General features: G+C 32.8%; 1 protein-coding gene across 10 annotated transcripts in view; it reads left to right on the plus strand.

Annotated features, from left to right (window-relative positions):
• Positions 1-20781, plus strand: part of LOC102610760 (uncharacterized) — a 51137-nt gene that overhangs the window by 13949 nt on the left and 16407 nt on the right. The window contains exons 1-5 of one of the 10 annotated variants that reach the window (XM_052444203.1): positions 737-890; positions 1362-1479; positions 1726-1917; positions 2185-2285; positions 2657-3279. In XM_052444203.1, coding sequence (XP_052300163.1) covers positions 1820-1917; positions 2185-2285; positions 2657-3111 — 654 coding nt within the window. In that variant the 5' untranslated portion in view covers positions 737-890; positions 1362-1479; positions 1726-1819 and the 3' untranslated portion in view covers positions 3112-3279. Of the gene's footprint in view, positions 1-736; positions 891-1361; positions 1480-1725; positions 1918-2184; positions 2286-2656; positions 3280-20781 lie in introns of those variants that run through there. The other 9 variants (XM_052444204.1, XR_008056428.1, XM_052444201.1 and 6 more) reach the window with 9 other exon arrangements.

A 20781-nucleotide genomic window follows, 5' to 3' on the forward strand; every position in this document is an offset into this window, starting at 1 on the left:
TTCGGTCCGGTTTGAATCCGGTCCGGATGCCGTAACATAAATCTCGGTTGCTAATTTTATGTTTACATGTCAAATTATGACCTGGCAGTCTGCAACAATCCTATTGGTCTGCTGACATGTCAATTTTACTCGAACAAATATCCAAAAAAATTAAAAATAAAAAATAAAAGGAAAGTGAGAAAAAAGGAAAAATAATAAATCTCGCTCATGAAGTCTAATTTGCTTCTCACTTAAAAGTCCTGCAAATAATAATAATAATAATAATAATAATAAGAATCTTGACATAAGATTGTGTGTGTGACACAGAGAGCTGTTAAAGATCGAACAAGTTTCGAGCATTTTTGCGTTTTTACAGAACTCCATTGCATTGGTAATCTTCTACTTTTTCTCTGTTCATTATTCTGTGTTAATTTGTGAATCTGCTTATAGATCGAACAATTTTGTGATATTTTTATAACTCAATTGTGTGTAAATGCATTTGGATTAGGGTTTCGACGTTTAGATCTTGCGTTTCGTTATGTTCTGTTTGGTTGCCGTTAAAATGTTGCAAATGAAGGCTCGTTACAGTTGTTAATTTCTCAATGTTTCTTATCTTGTTCATTTGGTGCAATTAAAATGGTTTGATTTATTGGCATTTGGTTTTCGTTTGAAATTTATTTTTTCAGGATAAGTGATGGTGATAATATTTGCAAATCCTTGAATCCTTTTTAGAGTTTCATTTGAAGTTGAAGGGGGGGTGGGGGGTGGGAGTTGGCCCTGAAACGGCAGGGGTAGTGAATTTATCAAACACAATGATGATGGATGATGATATGGAGAATGGTGGTTTGGGGCCTTACCAAGATCGGCCGAGGACGTTCCCCAACATGCGTAGTAAACCTTATGTTCCTATGGTAAGTAGGCAGCAGTATAGCATTTACATATTTGTCAAGTCTTGTAGAAATTTCTTTCATTGGATCATCTATTGTTGCCATCAATCATGCCCAGAATAGCTATAGGAACTGTCTATGGGATACTCCACCCTTTAAGAATAGCCAAACAGGGAGAGATGGTTAATTGTGAAAATTTTATAAAATTTGAATTGAAGATCTAGTGTACTGTTTTAATTGAATAAAAAGATAAACACTTCATTAAACATGGTATCATCCTCAACTCTAGTACAAGAAAATTAGAGAGACATAATTACCTTAACTCTTGTACCCGAAAAATAGAAAGACATAATTAAATTTAGAGTAATAGAACAAAAAAAAAGCCATTGAAAGCTTTCTCACTAATTTTTTTTTAATCATGTATAAGTTTAGACCCTAACCCAAATAAATTTGGAGCCCAAGTTGATGGGCTTTCATTTTCACTGTTTTTCGTAGTTTCTTGCCCATAAATAATAACCGTCTCTATGCATCTGTTCGTTTCTCTGTGGAATGTGCATTTCTAACTCAAGACTTCAGAAACGCTTTTCCCTTCGCTTCTATGATCAGATTTCTGGTTAGTAAATAAATTAAATACATTTCTTCCTCTTTTTCCCTATCTATTTTCATAAATTTAGTGATGGGTTCCCCTTCATTTTATTTATGGTGCTCATAATTATATGCCATTTTGCGTTTTCAATCCTTTGTTGGTTGCCCTTTTAGTATATTACATGCAATTTCAATGGCTATGGTTTTCTTAAATTATTATTATTGTTATTTATATATATATATATTTATTTATGTTGTTGTTGTTGTTGTGTAGCTTCAGATGGTCTAATTGAAATTACGAATGTGGATTAGTGTCAAAATGGGAAGTGTTTGTAAAGTAGTATAATAGCAATAATATAGCAAAAGCAATGGGGACTGTGATTAGTAAAGCTGCTAGTGGTATAGGCAGTGTTCTTGGCACTGCTTTCGTGGCTCCATTTAAGAGCATCTTCAATGGATCTTGTGAGTAAGTAATTCTAATTCGTCATCTCTCATAACGCTTCTCTTTATTCGCATAAATCTTTACAACATTAATTATGTATGTAATTGCTTTAGTTGCTTAATTATACCATAATAATGAAAGGGAGTATCTTGCAAGTTATAATCTATTTGATTATTGCCAATGTAATGATCTATATGTGTTCATTTGAAAGAGGTCGTATCAATTGCTTTATGCATACATGCGCGCGCATTTATTGAATGGTGGTTTGATTCGATTTGCTTGGCTATGCAGGGATGTTTGTCCAGGACCATGGGACATAATTTGTTTCATCGAGCACTTATGTGTCACCAATCTGGTGAAACTGCTAATGATTTTGGGGCTGTGCTACATAAGTAATCTCAGCTCTCATACTTAACAATTCACCTTCCCATTTAAGTTTAATTTCTTTTCGAATTCTTCTATTTTCATTTTGACGGTTGATTGAATGAACAAATTGATGAAATAAACAAAAATAAGACAAATTAATAATTCAGAAAATATTTGGGTTTCATAAAGAATGTAACAGAACTCTCTCCCGAATTTGTATATTTCGGAATGGCATCGTTGAGCACAAATCATGATAATGCTGTTTGTTTCAATCTTTGCTTATAAATGATCTTAAGCTAAATATGGTAAATTTTTGTTTCTTTTTGTTATATTTAAGTAGAACCAGAATTAACTGCTGGGTTTTTGTCATTTATTATATCATTTTTCATATTTTCAGTTTTGTTGTTCTGCTACCTATTGTTCAAAGTGGGGATCTGCCAATGCATTGTAAGAAGCCTTTGTAAGATGTGCTGGGCTGCTTGTGAAACATACTGGTATGCTTTGGAAGACATCACATGTTTCTTGTGGCACAAGCTATTGAACACCAAACGTAGAAACAAGCGCCGACGCATTAGAGATGCTGAATGGGGGTATAGCTCAAGCAGTGATGGAAATGATTTTTCAGGTTATCATCGCCATTTAAGTTCGAGAAGAAAACGATACACGGAGAGAAACGACTGGTATGGGCATGACAGTCATTGCGGCAGCCGGCACCATCACGTAAAGCTCAAGACAAGACAAGCGTCATTTCATTTAAGAGGAGGGTCAAGAAGACTAAGGAATTCAAGGCGGCTTCATTCAATGAAAGTGAGAAATCCTCGAAGAATTTCGAAAAGGCAGCGGCTAAAATGAACAGAATGTAAGGGATCTCTTGAATCTCTTCGTAGACAATATATAGGATGTATATGGTTTAATTGGAGTGTATGAGTGCCAAAATTCAACACTTGTCTGCACGTTTGCATGCATCTAAAATGTTAGTATTGAACTTATTGGCAGAAATGTGAAGCCCTATTGAAGTTATTCTCAAATTTGTAAAGCCCGTTTAAATATAGGTTCTTGAAGAGCCGGCCTATGTGAAAATTAAATTAAGTCTTTACAACGCACATTATCATACGCAAATAATAGATATTTACCGAACCACAAAGGGGGGGTATATGTCAACTATCTAAAAGAATTAAATCAGTATGTATTTTTCCAAACGTCAGTGTGATATATGTCAGTCATTACCTCTACGGACTATTTTCGGTTACTCACAAGCACTTCTTGACAAAAGCATTACCTCCAAGGAAGCATAGATTTTGCTTCGTCTAGGCTTATATTTCATGCAACGCTTGAAACTTTAATTACTTAAGTGCTTTATGCGAAATGCATTTTGGCATCTCTTCAAAAATTAATTACACCAGCGCATGGAAAATGCATAATTAAGGCTTGTTGAAATAATTTTCTCCTATTTATTTATTTTGAAGACCAAAGATTTCTTTCAAGACTAAAGGAAAACATTACACAATATACGAAACAATTGAATGGAGAATTTTTCATTCAAACTGTTAAGTGCCACACACTGCACCACGTTTGACCTGTGCAGCAAACATTATTACTTTGTATAACGGATATAGCGTATATTGGTCTTGGATTAGAGATCTGTAATAAAAAAAAAATCTGAAAATAATCAACGATCAAACTCTGTTAAGAATAGTTCGTTATTGTTAGTTATGGTTGCTAACGTGTAAGATGAGCTGGCAAAATGTTAGTTATGCTGTGCTGTAAGTTTGTTAGCAATCAGCTGATGCATGTGTTAGTTAAGCACAGCTCACATATAAATCATCTTGTAACGATCATAACAATATATTGAGTATTACGTTTTTTTTTCTCTCTCTCTCTCTAGTCTCTGTTATTTTCTCTTCATTTTTTCAGATACCAAACACTTTTCTGGTATCTTAACTTGGTATCAGAGCTACCGATCTTCAATCTCATGGCATCTTCAAGCATAAACTCAAATATAAATACTACTGCTTCATCATTTACTTTTACTTCTCCAATCAAACTCGATCGATCAAACTATACGATCTGGAAGTCTCAAATTCTTTCTTCTGTTCGTGCCAATGGTCTTGAAGATTTAATCGATGGATCAAAAACCAGTCCAGATCAATTCCTTCAAAGTGAGACTGAAAGTGCTTCTGGTGATGCTGAGCTGAATCCAACATATACCACATGGAAACAAAAGGATCAGTTGCTGCTGAGCTGGTTGATGTCATCTATCAGCATTGAGATATTGAGTCTTGTGGTAAACTCTGAAACTTCATTAGAACTTTGGACTAGTTTGGAACAACAGTTTGGATCTGAAACCTTTGCTAAGAAGGTTCATCTGAAAATAATGCTCAATAATCTTAGAAAAGGATCAATGACAGTAACTGAATTTTTTTGGCAAGCTAAAAACAATTACTGATGAGTTAGCCATTGCTGGTAACCCAATAAGTTCTCTAGATTTTCTTACTCACCTAATTTCAGGATTAGGTCAGCCTTACTATCCTGTTGTAGTTTATCTTGAAGCAAATCTTGCTAAGATTTCTATCAATGAAGCATATTCTATGTTGTTATCTCACGAAGCTAGATTAGAAGCAAATCAGCTAAGTGCAAGCAAGGAAGCTAAGCTGAACTATGCTGCTAACATTGCTCAAACTGGATCTGGAACTAATAATAATAATAAGAAACCAGGTGGTCAGTTCAATAACAATTGGACTGGTGGTCAATTCAATAACAATTGGAACAAGAATGGTGGTTTCAGAGGTGGATATGCTGGAGGCAGAGGTGGTTATGGTAGAAATTTTCCACAAGGACAAGGAAGAGGAAACTGGAATGGTGGCTGGAATGGTTCATTTGGAAACTTTCCATAAAGAGGCAGAGGAAGTAATTACAATGGCAATCCTGGCCAGACTGGAGGATTTAATGGTGGTTTTGGAAATGGCAAAGGTGCTTCCGATCAGGCTGCTACTAATGTTACTTGCCAGATTTGTTTTAAACCAAGGCACACTGTAGCTGAATGCAGGAACAGATTCAACAAGGACTATGTTCCTTTTAACAATCCATATCAGAATCCACCAAGGGCTGCTTTTCTTGCAACCTCTGAGGGAGCAATAGCTGATCAGGGATGGTACATTGATAGTGGTGCAACGCATCACATCACCAACAATTTACAGAACCTGCAAATTGGAAATGAATACTTAGGTAACCAGTTGCTTCTTGTTGGAGATGGTCAGGGCTTGCATATTTCACATATTGGCTATACATGCTTTCAAACATCATGCAATGCAGTTTTGCACTTAAGAAATACTTTATGTGTGCCTAAACTTACCAAAAATCTCATAAGTGTTTCAAAATTACTTGAAGATAACACTGATATAACCATTGAGTTTGTTGCCAATATGTGTTTCATAAAGGACAAGAGGAAGGAACAACATCTGGCTCAAGGGATAGCTAAGAAAGGACTGTACCTATTGCTGTCAAAGAATGACTTTGTTTCCAACTCCAGTTGTCTTACCTATGCACCTAGCTCTATGATTTCTGTTTTAAATAATCCAGCTTGTAAAACTTCTGATACAGCTGCAAATAATGTCTGTAATTCACAGTTTCAAGTGAACTCAACCAAATTAGCAAACATGTTTCATCAAAAATTTGGTCATCCTAACAAACATGTGTTGAAATCTATTTTGTCTTCTCTTTCTGTTGATTACTCATCTATTTCAGCACCTGATTTTTGTGATGCTTGTCAGTATGGTAAAGCTCATCAAATGTCATTTTACTCAACTGGAATCAAAACTAAATTTTCTTTAGAGCTTATACACACTGACCTTTGGGGTCCAGCACCCTTACCATCTCTACATGGCTATAGATACTACATTAGCTTTGTAGATGACTATAGTAGATATTGCTGGATTTTTCCTTTGACACTTAAATCAGAAGCTCTAGACACCTTCAAATATTTCAAAACCCTAGTTGAAAAACAGTTTGGATATACTCTGAAATCATTACAGTCTGATTGGGGGGGTGAGTATAGAAGTTTCCAAAGCTTTCTTGAAGAAGAAGGGATAAAGTTTAGACATAGTTGTCCACACACACATCATCAAAATGGTGTGGTGGAAAGAAAACATAGACACTTGGTTGAAACAGGGCTTACCCTTCTTGCTCAGGCAAAAATGCCTCTATCTTTCTGGTGAGAATCATTCCACACAGCCTCTTTTCTTATAAATAGATTACCAACCCCTGTTTTAAATAACATTTCACCCTTCACCAAACTTCATGGCAGACAACCTGACTATCAGTTCCTCAAATTATTTGGTTGTGCATGCTATTCTTTCCTCAGACCTTATAGCAAGCATAAGTTCAATTTCCACACACAAAAGTGTCTAATGATTGGCTATAGCCCAATACACAAAGGCTATAAGTGTCTTACTTCTACTGGGAATATCTATATTGCTCGGCATGTTAGGTTTAATGAATCTGAGTTTCCTTTTTTTGAACTCTTTCCTTTTCACAAACCTGTTCAAAATGTGTCAGTCACTCAGCAGAATTCCACACCTCTTACATTTGTCCCTTCCACAACAGTCATTCAAGATGGTAATAGTGTACAACCTTCTTTTAGTTCACTTGTTCCAAATGCAGGACCTGCTTTTAGTGCTTCTTCTCCAAATCAGTCCATTACAGCTTCTCACCTACCCTCACCAGTACAGCATCCAACAACAGTATCACCTCCTGAACAATCATCTCAGTTTGCACAACAGTCTTTATTAGCTCAAACTGGTCACCCTATGGTAACTAGATCTAAAGCTGGCATATTCAAACCTAAAACCTATTTGGCAGTCAGTCAAAACCTTGAACCACAATCTGTCAAGGCAGCCTTAATAGATATTAAGTGGAGAGAGGCAATGCAAGTAGAGTTTGATGCCTTACAAAACAACAAAACCTGGACTCTAGTTCCTAGAGAACAGGCTGGAAAGATTGTTGGAAATAAGTGGGTGTTCAGAGTGAAATATAATCCTGATGACAGTATCAGCAAATACAAAGCAAGGTTGGTTGCAAAAGGCTTTCATCAAACCCAAGGGGTGGACTTCTTTGAGACTTTCAGTCATGTGGTTAAGCCCTGCACTATCAGAATTATATTGAGCATTGCTGTTATGAACCATTGGTCAATCAAGCAACTTGATGTTAATAATGCCTTTCTAAATGGCATCCTTACTGAAGAGGTTTTCATGCACCAGCCATGAAGGATTTCTGCACCCTCAATATCCTTCACATGTATGCAAGTTAACCAAGGCCCTATATGGACTTAAACAGGCTCCAAGAGCTTGGTATGACAGGCTGAAATCATCTCTGCAACACTGGGGTTTTCACACTTCCAGATCAGACACCTCACTATTTTTTCAGCATAAGGCAGGTGACATTGTGGTGGTGCTCATTTATGTGGATGGCATACTGATCACTGGCTCTGATAATAAGCTTGTTGAGGAAGTTATTGGTCGATTGGGATATGAATTTGCTTTAAAAGATCTAGGAGATTTTAACTATTTTCTTGGTCTTGAAGTAACACCATCAGCTGCTGGGATGCATCTTTCTCAGACCAAGTATATAGGTGATTTACTCAAGAAAGCTCAGATGATTGATAGCAAAGGATGTCAAACTCCCATGAGTTTAAGTGACAAACTAGTCAAAGACAGAGGAGAAACTTTTGAGAATCCTTCACTGTATAGGAGTCTGATTGGTTCCTTACAGTATATTACTCTAACTAGACCTGAAATTGCGTTCACAGTGAATAAACTAAGTCAATTCCTTGCTGCCCCAACTGTCATTCATTGGCAAGCATGTAAAAGACTCTTAAGATATTTGCAGAGCACATCAGACTTTGGCTTGCAATTTTTCAGTACTGGAAAACTTACTCTCACAACATTTTCAAATGTAAACTGGGGATCAGACTTGGATGACAGAAAGTCTGTTAGTGGATATTGCATTTACTTAGGTGACAATCTAGTTTGTTGGTCTTCCAAGAAACAACAAATAGTTTCAAGAAGTTCAGCTGAATCAGAATATCGAGCTTTAGCATTAGCAGTATCTGAAGTGCTTTGGATATCATATGTGCTTAAAGAATTGAAGATGTCACCATTACAAGTTCAAGCTCTTCACTGTGATAATAAGAGTGCTGAAGCCCTGGCCAGTAATCCCAAGTATCACTTACGCACTAAGCATATTGAGCTGGACTTGCATTTTGTTCGTGATCACATAGCTCGCAATGAAGTTCACATCAGTCATGTTTCAAGTTGTGATCAGGTGGTAGATGTTCTTACCAAACCCTTAGCCTTTGATCAGTTCAATTATCTTAGGTCCAAGCTCAATGTCCTTCCAAGACCTTGAGCTTGAGAGGGGATGTTAAGAATAGTTCGTTATTGTTAGTTATGGTTGCTGACGTGTAAGATGAGCTGGCAAAATGTTAGTTATGTTGTGCTGTAAGTTTGTTAGCAATCAGCTGATGCATGTATTAGTTAAGCACAGCTCACATATAAATCATCTTGTAACGATCATAACAATATATTGAGTATTACGTTTTTCTCTCTCTCTCTCTCTCTGAAGTCTCTGTTATTTTCTCTTCATTTTCTCAGATACCAAACACTTTTCTGGTATCTTAACTAACTCAGACACACGTGATTACTAACTAAATCTCATACTACAAATTCAGATAGGGACGAAAATATTTATTAGATCTAAGGCATAAAATTAAACAAATAAAAAAAGATGGCTGAGATTGAGATTTAGAATAAAATTTCTTGTCAATTTTGTGTTTCTTAGGATATAAATAGAGGCCAAAAGTATTGAGAAAAGAACTTTTGGCTATTTTTCTGAAAGTCCAGAGAAATCTATATTCCAAATCAAGAAATTCTCTAAACAAAAGCATTAACAAAAACATCAGAGCATCTTTTGCAAGCACATGCTCGAATCCAATTTGTGGAGACTCTCAAGGACAACAAATCAACATTGAAGCTTGTAGAGTAAACAAGTATAAGTTACTATTTACTATTTCTTTAGTCATTTTTATCTAGATAATTGAAGGGGTTTTGAACCTTTGCAAGTCATAAATGAACTTTTTTATTCAAACTAGGGTAGTTAATTAAATAAACATATTTAAAAACCACTCTGCAATATATCTTAAAGGCTAACACTATGTTACGTTCAACGTAACATACATTCAAAAGAGAAAATATCTATTAATACCCCTAAATTCTATGGAAACTACTCTAATTGAATTAAAAGAAATACTTTTAAATCTCAAGGAAGAAATGAGAGAAATTAAACAAGAAATAGGAAAAATAAAAATAGAACTATCTGTAATACAAATGAGTCAAAAGAAAAGTAAAAAAGTAGAAAAAATTGAAATGTTAAAATCAAGAATAATTGGGACAAGTTTTAAGAAACCCATGAATAAACCACAAACAGGAAGTTATGATGATTGGTTTATAAAAACCTAATACCCAAAAATATTAGAAGAAACAGAAAAACTAAAAGCAGAATTAAAAAAGAAAGAAAAAGGTAAAGAAAAACTAGAGATAAAAGAAGCAACTCCTAGTGATTCAGATTAATGGAAGAGAGGTTAGAAGAACTAACTGAAAAATTTAGCGACATAAACCTTAGTGATTTAGAAGATTTTGAAAAAGAATACTGTATAAAAATGAATATTGCTAGAGGTCCAGAAATGAAATCTAATGTTGGAGAACCAAGCCATAGGTATGAAACAAATAAAAAGAAAAATATACCATTTTTTGAATATTACCCACCTGTTAAAAATACTCCATGGAAAAAAGAATACCAACCTAATAATGACCACCTAACGCCAATAAGCAATGCAGGAACATTTCTAGACTTAGACTGCAAAATAGATCCTCGAAAAGCTTTAGTAGAATGGGGAATGCAAATGAAGTTATTTTTTATATTTAATGGTTCTAGAGATGATTGGAATGTTGAAACAGAAGAAGAAAAAATAAATATATTTGCTGACATTCTAATAGCAAGTTTCACAGGAAATGTATTTAATTGGTGGAAAGGATTAAGTGAAGATACACAAAACTTAATAAAAGATTCAACCAAAATAGCATTAGGAAGAAGTAAATGATTAGGAATTGAAAGAATAATTGAATATATTGCTAGTGAATTCTTAGGAGAAGACTGGTTACAAAACTCAGAAAATGAAGCAAAACGTGATAAATTAGACGCTAGAATGAAATTAATAAATCTAGCACTTTGTAATATGTGTTTTGTAAAAGAATATACTTGTGAATTTACTAAATATTATTATACTCAATTCATGAGCCATGAAGACCAAAATATTTATAAGAATTTATACTATTCTAAACTACCATACCCTTGGAATGGATATTTTATTAATGAATATGAAAAGTACACTAGTAGTAGTGATAATAGACTCCCAGATACGTTAGGAGCTAGAATAAGATTCTTAAATACAAGATTAAGTGAAATATGTATTCAAAGAAATTTAATAAAAAAGAATAAAAATATAACAAAAATATGTTGTGATAAAACAGAAATGCCTACCCAATGGGGATGCTATGCACCTCACAAACGAAAAAGGAAGTTATATAAGAAAGAAAAAAGATATAAGAAATACAACCACTTTAAAAGAAAATATAGAAAACCAGAAAGAAAATATTATAAAAGAAAATATAAAAACCAAAGAAAAATATTAGACAAGTCCAAATGTAAATGTTGGAATTGTGGAGAAATGGGACATATTAGTACAAATTGTACAAAAAAGAAAGTCAGACTTTTAAAAGAAGATTTTGAAAATATAAAAAATGACTTAGAAGAAATAAGTGATTTATCAGAGTATGAAGGAAAAGAAGTTTATATGAAAATAGAATCATCAGAAGATGAGTCAGAATAAAGAACTTATCCAAGAAAAACTTATGGAAGAAAAAATAGAGGAAATTGAAGAAATAGAGAAAGAAGAAAATAAAAGTGGATATAGTCTTGTTGCCACTTTTAATAAAGAGAAATATAACAAACTTTTAAAACTAAATATGGAGAAACCGGAATATGGAATAATACATAGGCTTAGAGATATGTTTAAAAGGAAACAAATAGTGTTACATGAATATTATGAACAAGAAAAGACTGTAACAATTACACAGGCTGAAAGAAATATTAGATTTAGTTTAATAAATAAAAGATCTATAGATTTAGCATTAAGAAAAATAAATAATGAGTCAACAAAAGAAAAAATTCAATATGTATATCTAGCAGAAATCTAAATCTTAATAAAATCTCTCTTCAAAGAAGGAATAGATAGCCCTATAGTTTTATCACTACATGATCAAAGATTTACTAATCCTAGCATAGGACATTTAGGAACGATAGAAAGAAATTTATGTTATACCAAATTACTATTTACCTGTCACCCTAGATATTGCGTACATATAAAGGATAAAAATATAGATGAAACATTAAGCTTACATTTTAAACTATTAAAAAAGAACTTAACGAAAGAAGGAAATAGAATAATGACAATACATTATTCAGCTTTATACAGTTTTTGTAATTCAAATTATGGAAAAATATATGGAAATAAACCTTATATAGAGATAAATAAAGATTGTGAAGATATAGCAACATTTATAGAATCTGTAATCCAGGACTACAAAATTCCTATTAATTATGAATTAAATATAGATGATAGATAACAATTTTTAGATAATAATAATGAAAACTCCATTATCCCTATAAGTTTTGCAAGAAGAACTTTAATTAGAGGAAGTTCATCTAGAAGATTAAGTACTGATAAACAAATAGTTAAATCCATAGCAACTAACAACGTAATAAAAATACTTGGACAATACTTTAATGGAATAGATTATACAACAAAAATACTTATATTAGTAGATACTGGTACAAGTTATAATTATATGAATCACACAAAAAATAAAGGACTTTTGATAAAAGAAAAAGAAATCTCATATGAATATACAGATTTCAATGGAAATAAACATATTTGTAGACAAGAAGTTAAAGTCCCTATAATCATAGAAGGACTTAGAATAATAGTGTCTTGTTATATAGATTCATTCATGACCACAGATCCAGAAAAACATATAGTACTAGGAAATAGTTTTTTAAATAATTTAGAATACTACAAGATAGAAAAGCATAGAATAACCTTACAAATAGAAGGTCAAAAAATAGTATGCGAAACATGTTAAGACAAGCTTATATAAATACCCTATGTCTGTTTATATACAAATAAATATAACAGAAAAAGATATAGACACTTGTACCTTAATTGACACTGGTAGTGAAATAACCATAATGAAATCCTTTTTATCAAGCAAATGGGAATTAAATAAAAAATTAAAAATTATTGGAATAACAGGAGACAAACAACAAGTAGATCAATCTTTACTAAACTTTGAAATATTATTAGGAAGTAAAATTGTATGTATTAATCAAATATTTCAATACAATAATATGGATTGTGATATCCTTTTAGGGAATGACTTTATACAACAATTCCAATATTACCAACAAACTCCATACATGATAACTTTAAAAACTCCTTGTAATCATATTCTTCGTATCCCGCGTGAATTTAAACCATACCGAGTTCAGCCAGCCCAGCGTGGTGATAAGTACATTTATGAAAAATATTATTTAATACAAAAAGGACAGAGTTATAATATACAATTAGAAACAATAAAGTCGCAACTTGAACAAGTTTATAAAGAAAACCCATTAGCATTATGGAAACCAGACCATCCTAGATTAAAACCCATGATGTATACAGAAGAAGATAGAGAAGAATTTAAAATCCAAATAAAAGAGCTATTAAATTTAAAACTCATTCGAACTAGTAATAGTCCACATAATAGCCCAGCTTTTATGGTTAGAAAAAGATCAGAACAGGTAAGAGGAAAAGCAAGAATGATAATAAATTATAAAGAATTAAATAAATATACAAAATTTAATGGATATTTTCTCCCGAATAAAGAAGTACTAATAAATCTTGTAAAAAATAAAACTTACTATTCAAATTTGACTGTAAATTAGGATTTTGGCAGATAAAAATGGAAGAAAATAATATTCCTTATACAGCTTTTAGTACCCCACAAGGACATTATGAATGGCTAGTAATGCCTTTTGGACTAAAAAATGGCCCTCAAATCTTTCAGAGTCGAATGGATAAAATATTTAAAGATTATAACTATATCATAGTCTATGTTGATGACATATTAATTGCGTCAGAAACAATAGAAGACCATAGAAACCATTTAAAAGAATTTGTTAGTGTATGTATTAGAGAAGGAATAGTACTATCAGAAAGAAAAGCAGTTATAGAACACAAGAAAATAGAATTTTTAGGAATGATCCTTGACAAAAAAGGAATAAGACTCCAAAGTCATATAGGAAAAAATATTATAGAATTCCCAAATAAGTTGGAAAATAAACAACAAATACAAAAAATTTTAGGATGTTTGAATTGTTGGAATTTCCTTGTGTCAATAAGTTGCTTTTATGGTCCTAGTCTTTAGGAAGTTTGTTGGTAATGTTATTTGCAAGATTGTGTTTACCTAGTCTTTAGGCTATAGTTATTGGAAAGTGGCTGCAGTATTTGCTGCATAATGGCTGCTATTATTTCGTTAAGTTTGTTCATGTAACACCTATAAAAGGCAACCTCATTGTGAATAAAATGTGTAGTACTTTCATCCATTTATCCTTGCTTTGAGTGAACTATTTCATATTCACTTATAACAGTGGTATCAGAGCTTGAATTAGAAAAGTGGAATTGACAGAGTTAGTAACAGCAGCTTACTTGGCTCTTTTTTCACTCGTGTTGCAGCAGCAGAAATTCATGGCTTCTGAGAATTTTGTTCAACCTGCAATTCCCTGCTTTGATGGTCACTATGACCATTGGAGCATGTTGATGGAGAATTTCTTAAGGTCCAAGGAGTATTGGCAGGTTGTTTCAATTGGAATAACCGAACCACTAGCCGGTGTTGTTTTGACGGATGCTCAAAAAATAGAGCTTGAAGGGCAACGATTAAAGGATCTCAAGGCAAAGAATTACTTGTTCCAAGCTATTGATCGCTCAATCTTGGAAACAATTCTTAACAAAGACTCCTCCAAACAAATTTGGGATTCCTTGAAAAAGAAGTACCAAGGGACAGCAAGGGCAAAACGGGTACACCTCCAGACACTTCGAGCTGAATTTGAATCTCTACGAATGAAGATGGGAGAGTCGGTCTCAGCATACTCTGCAAGGACAATGGCAATCGCAAATAAGAGACGAATTCATGGCGAGCAGCTCGAGGATGTTATTATAATTGAGAAGATTCTTCGGTCTTAAACGGCAAAATTTAACTATATTGTTTGTGCGATTAAGGAATCAATGGATGTTGACACACTTTTGATTGAGGAATTGGAAAGCACTTTGCTAGTCCATGAGCAGAAAGTAATCCGACAGGATAATGAAGAACTGCAACTCTGTCACTACTCCAATTGAAAAAGGATTGAAGCTTGTTAAGGATCCTGCAGGAAAAATAGTTGATAGTACCCTTTACAAACAGATTGTTGGAAGCTTGATGGAACTAACTGCATGCATTATATCAGGTCAAGTTTCTGTTAAGTACATCAAGCTTCCAACAATCTGTTTGTAAAGGGTACTATCAACTACTTTTCCTACAGGATCCTTAACAAGCTTCAATCCTTTTTCAATTGGAGTAGTGACAGAGTTGCAGTTCTTCATTTGAAAAAGGATTGAAGCTTGTTAAGGATCCTGCAGGAAAAATAGTTGATAGTACCCTTTACAAACAGATTGTTGGAACCTTGATGTACTTAATGGCAACTCGACATGATATAATGCATGCAGTTAGTTCCATCAGCAGATATATGGAGCGTCCAAGAGAGGATCATCTTTTAGCTGCAAAGAGAATTCTTCGATACTTGCGTGGTACAGCTAAATTTGGGTTATTCTACAAAAAGGGTAAAAAATCAGATTTGTATGGCTTTACAAACAGTGAGCTGGAGATTTGGATGACAGAAGAAGCACGTCTGGATATGTATTTATGTTTGGTTCAGCAGCTATTTCATGGTCATCTAAGAAGCAACCGATAGTTACTTTGTCAACAACTGAGGCTGAGTTTGTTGCAGCAGCTTCTTGTGCATGTCAAGCACTTTGGCTGAAAAATATTCTTCATGAACTTCAGTTTAAGCAACCAGAGTCAACACAAATCTTCTGTGATAATAGTTCAACAATTAAACTTTCAAAGAATCCAGTTCGCCATGGAAGATGCAAGCATATAGATGTGAGATACCATTTCTTGTGAGACTTGACAAAAAATGAAGTCATTGATCTTGTTTATTGCAGGAGTGAAGACTAAGTTGCTGACATCTTTACTAAACCCCTCAAATTGGCTAGTTTTTTTAAGCTGAGAAAGTCACTTGGAGTTTGCAAATTGCAATTTGAGGAAGATTCTGCAGAATGTTTAAACTGAATGTTAATAACATTTAGTTTAAAGGAGGGATTGTTGGAATTTCCTTGTGTCAATAAGTTGCTTTTATGGTCCTAGTCTTTAGGAAGTTTGTTGGTAATGTTATTTGCAAGATTGTGTTTACCTAGTCTTTAGGCTATAGTTACTGGAAAGTGGCTGCAGTATTTGCTGAATAATGGCTGCTATTATTTCGTTAAGTTTGTTCATGTAACGCCTATAAAAGGCAACCTCATTGTGAATAAAATGTGTAGTACTTTCATCCATTTATCCTTGCTTTGAGTGAACTATTTCATATTCACTTATAACATGAATTATGCAGAAGGATTCATAAAAGAATTAGCAAAAAAGAGAAATATACTTCAAAAATTATTAAGAAAAAAATAATACTAGAGGATGGAGTGAAGAACACACAGAATCTGTAAAAAACTTAAAGGAAGAATGTAAAAATCTTCCAACATTAAGACTGCCAGAAGAAAATGATAAATTAATAATACAAACGGATGCATCTGATTTATATTGGGGAGCAATTCTTAAAACTGATATGAGCAATTCTTAAAACTGATATAAATGAGATTTGTCGATATACTAGCGGAACGTTTAATCAAGCACAAGTTAATTATCCTGTACATGAAAAAGAACTCCTTGCGATATATAAAGGAATTAAAAAATTTTAATTATTCTTACTCCAGAAACAATTTATCGTAGAAACAGACAATACTCAGGTAAGTTCACTTGTTAGTAGAATCTTACCAAACGAACCTCAGTACAGAAGACTGCATAGATGGCAAGTTTATTTGTCTTATTATAATTTTAAAATTATACACATAAAAGGCACTAACAATTTCCTTGCAGATTTCCTAAGCAGGAACATAGAATTCGGAAAATGAATGCAGAAATAAATAAAACCATATCTGTAATAAATACTGAAATACAGAGGCTCAAGGCCGAGGCATCTGACATGCTTGATGCAATAAATTACATGAAAGAGGCCGCAGAGGGCCATGAGAAGGGAATACATTTGTTAGAGTCATACATTTGTTAGAGTCATACATAAACAACCTAACAAAAGGGCTTTCAATAAACACTAGCCCAATAAATATAGGAAGCAGTAGTGGACCACACCCACAACAAGAACCGGTCTCTAACCCAATTGTCAACCGAACCATATCTATAGAAACCGAATCACCAAAAGCAACTTCTTCAAAAAAGTTTATCAAAATAAACAACTCTCCTTCAGAAGAAGAAGAAAAATCCTCTCCTCTAAATCCAAAAGAAGAAGAATATAAATAGTTTTCCTCTTGGGTATATTCTACTTGTTCCCACAACAATACAATCTTCAAATCTCCAGAAAATAATATGTACCCCAGAATGATAGCCATAAAAGGAGCAGATCCACTCCTTGTTGGAAAAATAGCCCAATACGGGTATCTAGACTTAGTATATCCAGACACAGACCTTAGGGAAATAGCCAGTTTAGATGAGCTATTAGTAAAAGAGCTTTCTAAATTTGCCCAAAAAGATCTATATATCTAAAATTCTACACCATCAGTTCAGAATACCATCAGAATGTAGAATACCAAGCATATTATATGATCTCAGTGGGACATATTACAAAGAATTTTCAATTAGAAGTAGGAACTGAATATACAAATGTTCCTCATATAACCAATGCATGGATAAGAACCCGTAGAGCTGGAGGAATAAAAACAATATGGAGTATCGCTAAAGATCTCTATAAGAGAAATTATAGAACAATTATCCGTTTCCAAAACTATATCCTTGTAACTTCAGAAGATAGCCATACACCATCCAATATCCTTCTAGAATTCATCAATGAAATCAGTACCATCAGATTCCCCAGTAGCAGTGAAACTATGCAACAGGCTTATCAACTTATGGAAGTAAAGCAGCCTGACAAGTAAAAGATGCTGGAAGCAGACATAAAAGATAAAAAAATGTTCGTGGCAGACAGAGAAGATAAAAAGATGCTCGTGGCAAACATAAAAGATAAAAAGATGCTCGAAGATAAAAAAGAATGCTCGTGGCAGACAACAAAAAGAAGTGCCCGACAAAATAAAAAGAAGAAGATAAGAAGAGAAAGACATGTGACATTATTTTTCTTCGTAACGATGTAAGCAATGATGTAAGAGGCCAATAATGTAGAAGGCCAATAATGTAAAAGCCAATAATACAAGGGCTATAATGTAAATCTTCTCCATCAATAAAAGGGAGAAAGAGGAAGAAAACCTCAGATGTTCTTAGAAGAACTCAAAACATATCTCAAAATTCTCTCAACTATGATTCTGTAAACACTTCTTTGCTCCAAACCATAAATCACATCGTCATAAATCATTAACAAAAACCATCAGAGAAAAGAAAAAGAAACCTAAACTTCTCTAACACTTCTTCAACAAGCCGATCAAAATCCATACAGTAAAGCCATCTGAGTCCGCAGATCCCGCTGAGGCAGGAAGCCGTTAAGGGAATAGGACATCCAGGCTGCAGGTCACTGGAAAGAGATCGGGAGGGGAAGAAGTTAAAGAAAATTAGGTAATAATTCTTAACCTTTATCTCTTGGTGGAGGTTGTTGATGGTCGATTGATGAGACAATTTATGGAGGGAGAGCAAATTTTTATAATGAAACAAATCTTTAATTATCTTTTATAATATGAATCATAAATTTTATTTAGGAGAATCTAAAGAATACATGATAAACTCAACTACAAAAATAACATATAATGAATATATGATGATCATAGACTTTAATTTAGGATCGTTTAAACAGAGTTCATATATGTTCAGTAAATAGGAGCTTGTAAGAACAGAAGATTTATTAGCCATATACTCACTGGATTTACCTCAAGAAATAAAACAAAAGATCATAAAATATATTGAAATAGATAACCTAAAACATAACATAATCATGTTAACAATAGAAGAAGGAATCGATATAGCAAAAGCATACTTAAAACAAAAAGATTATAGAGAAGAACCTTCATGTACTTATAATTCCGATAACGAAGAATTTGAAATATAACTTGTAAATCTGTTCATATAAGAAAAATACTGGATAATTGTATATCGGCTGGAAACCAAGGTGTGCGGGCTACTGGTCCAAAGGAGATTTAAATATCTTGGTTTGCCAATGATCTCATCACTCTGGTAAAACAACGCCACGTACAACTACCCACTGGTATTAACTAAAATGTACTCTATATATGCTGAAAGAAAATAAATCTTTTAGTTATACATGTAAAATATCTTTTGTTATTTATTTTGATTATTTTGTAAATCTGTAAATTTGTTTTTGTATAAAATAACGAAATGGCATCTATGTTGATTATTTTGTTTATATTTGTTTGTTTATAATTGATTATGTTTTATTTTGTTTATCTGTTTTTTTTTTATGTTCACACGAACAAGATGGTATCAGAGCCAAACCATAAAAATGGATCCTATACAGGCAATAGTTAATAGTTTATATACATTAAAAGTATATAATAAAGAAGAAATAAAAAATTTAATAAAAGCATTAAAAACTGATAAAAATAATATAAGAAATATAGAACTTGAGTTAACCGAGGAGCTTAGAGAAAGATTTATAGATACAACAGGTGGTGAGATATTGATAGAGAAAAAAAATGAAATTTATTGATAAATTTATAAAATTTTTAATATATTGGTATAAAACTAAAACAATATGAATCAAGCTGTTAATACAATACAAGAATTGGCAAATAGTATAGAACGTATGTGTCTAGGATGGAAAATCATAGTAAATATATATATAAATTTGATAAATCAGAAAATAGATTTGTTAGAACAAGAAAGAATAGGATTGATAAATTTAGGACCAGAAATTTATTCTGAATTTATAGATTTATATGAATTCGACAATCATTTATTATTATTGAAGGAAATCAATAAAACTTTAGAAAGAATAAAAAATAGATGTAGAAGGGATGGAAGAAGACAAATACTTCCTCAATTATAGAAAATAAAGAAAAATAAAAGGACTTAAATGAAATTTGCCAAGAATAATAAAACAAAAACCGTAAGGTACATTAATTGTAACTTAGGCACTCCCTATCTTAAATGGTAAAAGATTGTCTATACAAAACAAAAGAAATATGAAATATAAAAATTCCAGCTATTTTAAGACCAAGTTCTTTTCATGTGAAAGAGGCAATATGGAGAAGCATTTTGACCAATTTAGATAGAAATGTGAAATTAGTGCATCCTTGCTTCACGATTCTACCTTGCTAATGTAGTGCTTTCGATATACCGCATCAATAACACAGAAACAATAACTCATAGTTATTTTAGAATTTTTTTTTATAATTGTAATTAAACTTTTATTTATTTATCTTGTTTTAAGTTATAGTGCTTTATCCTGAAGCAATAACCAATTAATTGAATTGCTTTCTGTCAATGAATACTAAAAGTTTCAAAAAAAATTAAAAAAAAAAGAAAGAAAGAAAGAGATGCAAATTGCTGTTGATAATTGAGTTTAATTTGGGAAACATAAAATAATTTAGCATAACTTATTGTAAATGAATGAATTTATTAAGTTGATCAAAAAGAGAAAAAGATTATCCTATGGAAGAAGATAAAACCAGTTATGTAATATCTGGAATGGTGGTGCACGAGGGTACATTCTCTTACTATTTAATCACTTCACTATTATTAATCAATCTGATTGAGAAATGTTTAATGAGCTAGGAATTAATGAATGACTTATGAGTTATGACTATCTCTTTTAAATTTTTTTCTTTTTTTTTACTGAGTATTTCGATTTTCTGCTCATTTGAGCGGAGTTCAACTTTAAAATTTTATATTTCCACTAAAGAAATTTTACCAATTCAACTAATTAGTACTCAATCTCCCTTTTATTTTTAGCTTGCAACCACTAATTGGCTTATTTAGCAAGTTCTCTCATAATTGTACAAAATGTTCCAATTTTTTCAAATTTTGGACGGGTTTT

Source organism: Citrus sinensis, chromosome 7 (genome assembly GCF_022201045.2).
Source record: "Citrus sinensis cultivar Valencia sweet orange chromosome 7, DVS_A1.0, whole genome shotgun sequence".
NCBI lineage: Eukaryota > Viridiplantae > Streptophyta > Magnoliopsida > Sapindales > Rutaceae > Citrus > Citrus sinensis.